This window comes from Empidonax traillii, unplaced genomic scaffold, assembly GCF_003031625.1.
Source record: "Empidonax traillii isolate 1590-97213 ecotype Southwest subspecies unplaced genomic scaffold, ASM303162v1 scaffold1892:size52111, whole genome shotgun sequence".
Taxonomy (NCBI): Eukaryota; Metazoa; Chordata; class Aves; order Passeriformes; family Tyrannidae; genus Empidonax; species Empidonax traillii.
Genome location: NW_020957085.1, coordinates 10,457 through 18,916, shown reverse-complemented (window position 1 = coordinate 18,916; position 8,460 = coordinate 10,457). Strand labels below are relative to the sequence as shown.

Below are 8,460 nucleotides of genomic sequence, written 5' to 3'. Positions count from 1 at the left end.
TCCCTGACCTCTTCACTCAGCATTTCAGCCCAAGGCAGCAAATCACACAAACCCCCAGTTTTGATTTTATTTCTGTACCCTCAGTGTATCCCTAACCATGGCACACAACACACTCCTCTCAAACCCAGCACCTCACTAATCACACCCTGCTCACGAGGCTGCCTCAGCTTTGCCACGGAGATCACTCCCCATCTGCACAAGAATTTACCATTTTAGTAACAGCACCAGAAAACAGAGATCCCCCATTTCTCTGTGAACAGTCAGAGCAGCACCTGGCTGTCCTTCATCAAGCTCAGGGCAGTGACTGAGGGACCAGGGCAGCTGAAACAGGCTGAGAAAGTCTGCTCAGCAGTTCAGAGTCACAATGGCATTAAAAGTCGTTTACATGGAGTTATTTCTAACCTCCAGAACTATTTTACCTCCAGTAACATAATTCCAGTGCTGGAGCGTGAGCTGAAATAGGACCTGCCTGATGAGAACGGTGAACTGCCCCGAGGCTGCTCTCCCAAAAAACATCTCTCCTACAACGAGGCCTCTGCAGAACAAAGTCCCAGCTTTCAGACCCTGCCTCGCAGCTGCATCCACAGAGGGGATTTCACAACCAATTCCAGCCACCGACCCACTCAAAGGTTTCAGGAGCAGCTCCACAAACTCGGGACACACTTTACTCCTCTCTGGAGCTCCTGTGCAAACCCTCCTCAGGCAGCTGCAGGAAATCCTTCCACGAGGGCTCACAACAACCAAAGAACAGCCACAGAGACCCAGCACCACCGAGTTCCCTGCAGGTCCCTGCACCTGAGCCCGGGGCACAGGAGAACTGAACTGGGGCACCACAGGCTTTACAAACCCCATCTGCAAGTGCCTCCTCTGCCCTGATGGGATATTCACACCACAAGAGCCACTCAGCCACCTCATCAGCAAACAGGAACATGTTCTCAGGACACCAAAGACAAAGTTCAGGACTGTTTTCACAGAGAATGCACCGAGACTAAGAATAAAGTAAATTAAATAGAATTAAAAAAAAAAATTACACAGGAAGAGAGAGAAGCTTTTCAAACACAAAGATAGAGCTCTGCTCCCCAACCCTGCTAACAGGAGCTGGTTAACTGGTTGCATCTACAAAAAGAGTGGAAGTCCTAAATGTGAGGGGGGAAAAAAAAAAAAACAAACTCCAGTCACACTGCTCAGTTCCCAGACGTTATTTTACTAAAAGCACAGTTCCTACTGGGATTTAGAAAGGAGCCACTTACCTGACACAAGTAAATCTTGTGCAAGTTCCACTCCTCTCCCAGCGCACAGATTTTGACATCACTGTTCTCCCCATTCAGAAACAGAGTCTGATAAATGTACTTCGATGTGCTTTTCAATTTTTTCCTAGTGAAAAAAAAAATCCCCAAACCAAACAGTGAGACACTCCTTCCAACAGCAGCAACAGAAAACCCTCAGAGGGTTTTTCCTGCCACGTCCCCCCCCCAGGCTGGCACCACCTCCCCACTCCCTGCCTGTGCCACCGTTTGCCCAAAATGTGCTGAAATACTGTGAAATTCAACCAAATGGGCCCAAAAAGGAGATAAATTGGCCCCAAATCCCCCTGGAAATCCAGTATTTCCCAGAATTCCAAGGCATTCTCAAAATATTCTCCACGTTTCTCCAAATTTCATCAAATTAGGAAATTTGGTAAAGCTGATGAAATTTAGGGTGATTTGAAGCAGAAATGAGGAGATTCTGGTGAAAATGGGAATATTTTGGGAAAATTCTGAGAAAATGGGGCAGTTTGAGGAAAAATTAGGGAAATTTAGGGGGAAATGAAGAAATTTGAGCAAACACGCGGGAATGTGGGCCAAAAACGGGGAAGTTTGGGGCACATTTGGGAAAATGGGGAAATCTGGGGGGAAATTCATAAAATTGGGTACATTTGGGGAAAATTACAGCAAGTTTGGATTAAGGTGTGGAAGCTTTGCTAAACTTGAAGGGGAAGATTTGGAGAATTTGAGGGAACTGGTGAAATTTCGGGGGAAACGTTGGGAAATTGGGGGGGAAAAAAAAATAGAGCGAACGTAAAGAAACCCGGGGAAATGTGGAAAAGCGGTGAAATTCGGGGAAATCTGAGGGGGAAATGGGGGGGGGGGAACAAACAAACAAAACAACAACAACAAAACAACAACAAAAAAAGAATTCTGGACACGATAACTCCAAGAACTAAACCCAGAGGGCCTCGATAGCCCTTCCCGAGCGGGGCGGGGATGTGCCCGCCGTGCCATCCCCCCCGTCCCCCCCGCCCGGGTCCCCGCGGCCCCCGGACCTGCGGCCCCGCGGGTGCAGCAGCCGCTCGTCCCGCTCGGTGTCGCCGTCGCTGTCGCTGTCCCCGGGCCCCTCGGCGGCCCCGCCGCGCTTCCTCTTGCCGTTCCTGCCGGCCCTGCCCGCCGCCGCCGCCTCGCCCCGCGGGACGGGCCCCCTCCGCCGCAGGACGCGGCTGCCCAGGGCGCCCATGGCCGGCCCGGCCCCCTCATGAGGCCGCGCCGAGCGGGGCCGGAGCGGGATCGGCAGCGGCACCGGCAGCGACCCCCGCACCGCCTGCGCCTGCGCGGCCCGACCGCCCCGGACGGGCTTGCCGGGAACGGGAACAGTTCCTGCCCCTGACGGGCCCCGTGCTGGCCGGGAACGGGAACGGCAACAGTTCCTGCCCCTGACGGGCCCCGTGCTGGCCGGGAACGGGAACGGGAACAGATCCTGCCCCTGACGGGCCCTGTGCTGGCCGGGAACGGGAACGGGAACAGTTCCTGCCCCTAACGGGCCCCGTGCTGGCCGGGGACGGGAACATTCCTGCCCCTGAGCGGGCCTTTTCCTGATCCTGAATGGGCCTTTTCCCGACCTGGGAACGGGAACATTCGTGCCCTCAACGGGCCTTTTGCCATCCGGGAACGGGCCTTTTACTGACCCTGAATGGGAATCCATTTCTTGATCCAGGAACAGGCCTTTTCCTGACCCGGGACCGGGAACATTTCCTGCCCCTAGCGGGCCTTTTCGTGCCCCTGGAGGGCCTTTCCTGACCCAGGAACGGGCCTTTTTCTGCCCCTGAGCGGGCCTTTTCCCAACCCGGGAATAGACATTTTTGTGTTCCAGGAATGGGCCTTTTTTGTGCTCCGGGAATGGGCCTTCTCGTGCCTCACAAACAGACCTTTCTCTGCCCCTGAGCGGGCCTTTTCCCGACCCAGGAATGGACCTTTTTGTGCCCCTGAATGTGCCTTTTCCAGACCCAGGAATGGGCTTTTTCCTGACCCTGAACGTGCCTTTTCCCACCCCAGGATGGGATCTTTTCCCAACCCAGGGATGGGCCTTTTCCTGACCCATGAACAGGCATTTCCTGATCCAGGAATGGGCCTTTTCCTGCCCCTTGAACTGAAATTTTGCTGCCCACCCCAGGGGGTTCTCCAGGGATCAGACACTTCCTGCTGGATGGGTTCATTAGGCTGCAGGACCCAGGCTCTGCCAGAGCCCGGAACACCACATGATCCCCTCCTCTGCAAAACGTGGGATTCTTCCCACCATTTGCAACACTCCAGTAATGACACACTCAAAGGGTAAGATCAGGCCCTGGGCTCCAGCCCCAGCAGTGGAAGTCTCTGGTGTTGGGAGCGTGATGGCCAGAGAGCCTCAGGAATGGCCAGGCTGGGAAGTTTCCATAAGAGTTCGGTGACCGAGATGTGGCACCATGTCCGGAGCCTCCCATCTCCAAACATCCCACTGCCAGCACTGGGTGAATTCCCCTGGGATCTTCGGAACAGGGAGAAGCAGAAGGGGTGAGCATTTAAAATCCCCCAAGCAGCTTCTGTATAAATTAATTACCAGGGTAGATGGGAGCCTCTCAATTCGTGTGGCATTTCATGCGGATTGAGTGAAATCCTCGGCAGTGTGTGGAGCAGCGCTGCTGAAGACCAGGGCAAAGAGGGCAGAGAGGGCAAAGAGGGCAGAGAGGGCAGAGCAGGTGGGAAAGAGGGGGGCGAGAAGGGCTTTGGGGGGTTCGAAGATCCCCAGGGGCTTCGGGGGGCTTGAAGCTCCCTAGGGTTTTTGGGGCACAGCAGGGCTTGAAGCTCCCTAGGGTTTTTGGGGCACAGCAGGACAGGAGTCCGGGCAGGACACGCCACCGGGGCAGGAAGTACAGAAACAAATTTCTTTATTCATTTTTCAAAGCTCAGCAACCTGACACAAGGCACTGGAACCCACTCCCCACCCAAGCACCTTCGGCAGCCCCTGTGCTGGGCATGGACACTTCCCTGTCCTGAGCAGAGGCCTTGGGAGAGCTGGATAAAGCTCCGCCTCCTCCCCCAGCAAAAGTCAGGAATGTTTCTCCACTGGCAGCCCAAGGAGTGAGAAAGAAAACTATTTTATTGAAGGCCACAGAGGCATCTCCTATTCCAGCCTCTTTTTCAGAGGAAAATGAGTGATGGAACTGGGTGCAGCCACCTCAGTGTTTCAGCTGGACATTCCAACATCAGTCTGATCCTTCAGAACAGGATTATTCCCCAGCAGTAAAAAATAAGTGGCTAAGCCAAACAAGAACCCTGTTTTTGTAGTGAAAACAGCGCTCAGGTGAACAGGCAGGTGTGGAGGGGCTGGGGAAAATGTCTCTCCCAGAGGTTGGTGTGGAAGCCCAGGTGAGACCCAGGCACAAACACCCTGATGATCCTGTGATGTGGGGCTGGAGCCAGCACGTGGGGGAGACTGGGGAGGTGTCCCAGGGACATCTGGGGAGCTGACCCTGGGAGATTTGGACAGTTGCCCCCGGGAGATCTGGGGAGCTGCCCCAGCACCAGGCCGATGAGGGACAGGTCACTCCCTAAAAGGCACCATTCCAGTGACATCACTTTATCCAGAGGAGGCTTTGTAACATAACCATTATTATTTATACTCCCATGAGTGAAGAAGACAGACCAAGCACACGGGGCTGCTCTGACCAGGGCAGCAGGAGGCTTTTCTGATGTCACCAGTGACATCTTCCCCACGAACAGACCTCTGGGCAACACACACATACAGTGCAGCCAGGCTGTTAATGCTCCACACTAACAGAGGGCAAGTTAAGACTTAAACGTGCTTGCATTTTAGATATTCTGATTCTTTGTGTCTTAATTATCTCAATAAACTGAAGCAAGGCTGTGTTCTGCACTCTCCATGTACTGATGGGTTAGTTTTCCCCTGGGCAGCCTCTCACACTCTGCATCCAGGTTTGCTTCAGTTGACGTGTTTTGCTGGTGAACACAACAGCAAAGGGGCATCTGGTGAGGAAACAATTTAGCTTTCCTATCTTTGGTTACAGCATTCTGGTTAAGCTGGGCTTTACCAGCCCAATTAGTAGGCAAATGGGTGTGCCAAGCATAAAAGCAGATTGGCCATGGTCAACCAGAATGGCCATTACCAACCAGAGCATGAACTAACCTAAGGCAAAAATCAGAGCAATTAACAAGGTATTTGGGAAAAAAAATACATGAAAGAAATAATTATTGGGCTGGCTGATCTTAAAGATCTTTTCCAACCTAAACAATTCTATGATCAGCTGCTTCCCCTCACCCAGACAGTCCCCCAGGCCTCCTTTAATCCTCCCCACCACAGAGTCTGAGCAGAACTTTCCTGTAGTCTCCTGAGCAATCTCCCTAGAGAGAGCAGAGAAAAGGAACACAATTAATTTTACAGCTCCATACAAGGCAGGACTCCTTCCAGCACATAGGATTTGTTGTAGGGTTTGAATCCCCTTCGACAATTTAATAACCAAGAACACTCAGGGATGTTTTCAGTACATAAAGGTAAAGCCTCCTTAATTCCACTCCCTCTAAAATACCCCAGAGGTGTCTCCTGTGTCTCTAACATTGCAGAGCTTACCTTAATGAAGGAGTGGAGTGATTTGCCATACATGGACAGGAATTCCCTCCGGATGTACAGCATATCTATTTCCGAGCGGGACACCATCACCCGGATCAGCGTGCTGTCATCTGTGCCCAAGCCCTGGGAAACAGAGCAACCAGCCTCAGCTGCAAGGCACTTTGGGCAGCTCAGTGACAGACACAAAGGTCTGATCACTCAGCTTTCTGCAGGATCTGTTCCTAATTAGAGCATTTTTCCATTAATGCAGTGATCCACCACCAGCTCTGGGCTTCCTGAGGGAAAGGAGGTCCCATAGGAAAGCTCAGATTCCCCCCAGTTAACACAGAGTTTCTTTCTGTAATGATTGCTGTCATGCTACTGATTCAAGCATGGAAAGGCAGGGGGGGAAATACCAATCTCCTTTACCTTCATGGATTTGTACAATCTTTCAGCAAAATACGCAGGTTTATTCCGCATGCACTTCACTGCAAGGGGGACAAGAACAGGAGAAGTAAGGCAAACAAACCCTGAAGGACAAGATCTTCCAAACCCTTCCAGCCCTTTCTCAGTGCAGGTGTTTACTCTGTAAAGATGCAAGTCAGCAAGCACAGTGCAGACATCCAGTGACCTGCTGTCAACTGATGTCTCCATGCTCAGTGCGCAGTAATAAAATATTTTTAAGGCTTTAAAGCTTCCTGACAGCAAATGTCAGCTCCCAAAGCATCCCTTGGGAAAGAAAAATAAAGCACAGAGCCTTCTTCCCAGGTTTTATCTGCAAAGATTAAAGCACTGTGGCTTGTAAAAAAAAGACAGACAGTATCTGCCTCCTGAAGCTGTGTAAACAGCCAGGGCAAGAGACGGGGTCTTTAATTATTTAATCAGTTTGTAGACAAAGTTTAAAAGCAGGGAACTCACCCACAGCTAACAAAGCGTCCTCGAGGTCTCCTGACATCTCGGATTTGATGCTCTCTGTGATGTCCTTATTAGCAATCCCTCTGTACACATCAAAAACTAGGAGGAAGAGGGGGGGATAAAAGGAGCCAGTGAGCTGCTCCAGGGCACACAGTGTGTAAACCCCGGGGATCACTTTGCAAGATCAAGCTCCTCCTGCTCTGTATGAACATTGCACCATTATCGTGACACTGTAAGTTAAATCAGGGCTGCCCCTCAGAAATAACTCATTTTAATTAGCAGCTCTCTTGCTAATTGCCCTACCACTGCTGCAAGGATTTTCAAGAACTGCTGGTTAATGAAGGCAGTGCCCATGCCTGGCTCTGCCCCATGGGAGTCACTCTTCATTTTCTCAGATTTACAGGTTGGAGCAAGTTGCAGGGATGTTTATCTCTTTTTGTCTCAGGAGGGACTAAAGCAGCCTAAAAGAATTGAATGGAACTGGCCCTGATGATACCTGTTGTTTTAGGAAAGGGTCACAATCAGTTGCTGAACAAGCACAAAGCTCCTCCAAAAGCACTGTCCTCACACAAGGAATAGAAGTCCAGGACATCCCAGAGGTCCTACCTCTCAGCAGGTGGCACCTGTTCCGTGTGCAGAGGATGGACATGAACTGCACCTCATCTGTTCCCCATTTCTTCTCCCCAGCTTCATACAGGCACTTGAAGACATTATGAAGAGACAAAATGAGGCTGATTGAGAAGACCACGTGCCCATCAGGAGGTTTCTACTCCATAGAATCATTAGGGTTGGAAAAGCCCTGTGGGATCATTGAGTCCAACTGTTCCCCCAGCACTGACCCATGTCCCCATGGCTGTTAAATCCCCACAGGATGGGGACTCCACCTCTGCCCTGGGCTGGACAACACATTTTTCCTCATATCCCATCTGGTTTCCACCTGGGGCTGCTGTCCAGCACAGTTCAGGCTTCCTCATCTCCCTTGAAAGAAATCAAGGTCCTGACAAAGCAGGGCTGCAGCAGGGATCACACGGACAAACCCAACAGCTCCTGCAAGGAACAGACTGCCACACACCTGAGCATCTTGCTGAGCAAGGGTCTCATCCACAAATGTTCCCTCATCTCTGTTTCCCTGCGGAGAGACAAGGATGAAAAGCTCATTTCACCAGAGCAACTCAGAGAAGCAAGACCTGCAAATCCTCCATTAAAGCCAGTTGCTGGAGATGCATAATGGGATTGTTAATGTTGAATAATGGGTTACAAATACAGCAAAACGTGGCTTAGGTGTGATTTGTCCTCGATTTTGAAATGAGCAACCGTCCACTTTAATTGGGCCAATTAAACCCCTCCAGGGACGGGGACTCCACCCCCTCCCTGGGCAGCCCCTTCCAGTGGCTGATCCCTCTCTCTGGGAAGAACTTCCCAATGTCCATCCTAAACCTCCCCTGCGGCAGCTCAAGGCTGTGCCCTCTTGTCCTGCTGCTGGTTCCTGGGAGCAGAGCCCGACCCCCCCCGGCTCCCCCTCCTGTCAGGGGGTGGCAGAGAGTGAGAAGGTCCCCCCTGAGCCTCCTCCTGTCCAGGCTGAGCCCCCCCAGCTCCCTCAGCTGCTCCTCCCAGCACTTGTGCTCCAGCCCCTTCCCCAGCCTCGTTGCCCTTCTCTGGACACGCTGCAGCCCCTCAACATCCTCCCCAAAC

The 8,460-nt window shown here is 51.9% G+C and overlaps 2 protein-coding genes across 3 annotated transcripts in view; both read right to left on the bottom strand.

Annotated features, from left to right (window-relative positions):
- GMCL1 (germ cell-less 1, spermatogenesis associated) overlaps positions 1–2,505 on the bottom strand; it is a 22,610-nt gene extending 20,105 nt beyond the window's left edge. For both annotated transcript variants that reach the window (XM_027908946.1, XM_027908947.1), the window contains exons 1-2: positions 2,303–2,505; positions 1,251–1,374 (exon numbers count right to left, since the gene is read on the bottom strand). In XM_027908946.1, coding sequence (XP_027764747.1) covers positions 1,251–1,374; positions 2,303–2,490 — 312 coding nt within the window. In that variant the 5' untranslated portion in view covers positions 2,491–2,505. The remainder of the gene's footprint in view (positions 1–1,250; positions 1,375–2,302) is intronic.
- A 1,863-nt stretch (positions 2,506–4,368) lies between these two features.
- Positions 4,369–8,460, bottom strand: part of LOC114071204 (annexin A4-like) — a 7,288-nt gene continuing 3,196 nt past the window's right edge. Inside the window, 6 exon segments of the mRNA XM_027908949.1 lie at positions 4,369–5,648; positions 5,875–5,997; positions 6,283–6,341; positions 6,772–6,867; positions 7,375–7,468; positions 7,841–7,921. Coding sequence (XP_027764750.1) covers positions 5,589–5,648; positions 5,875–5,997; positions 6,283–6,341; positions 6,772–6,867; positions 7,375–7,468; positions 7,841–7,921 — 513 coding nt within the window. The 3' untranslated portion in view covers positions 4,369–5,588.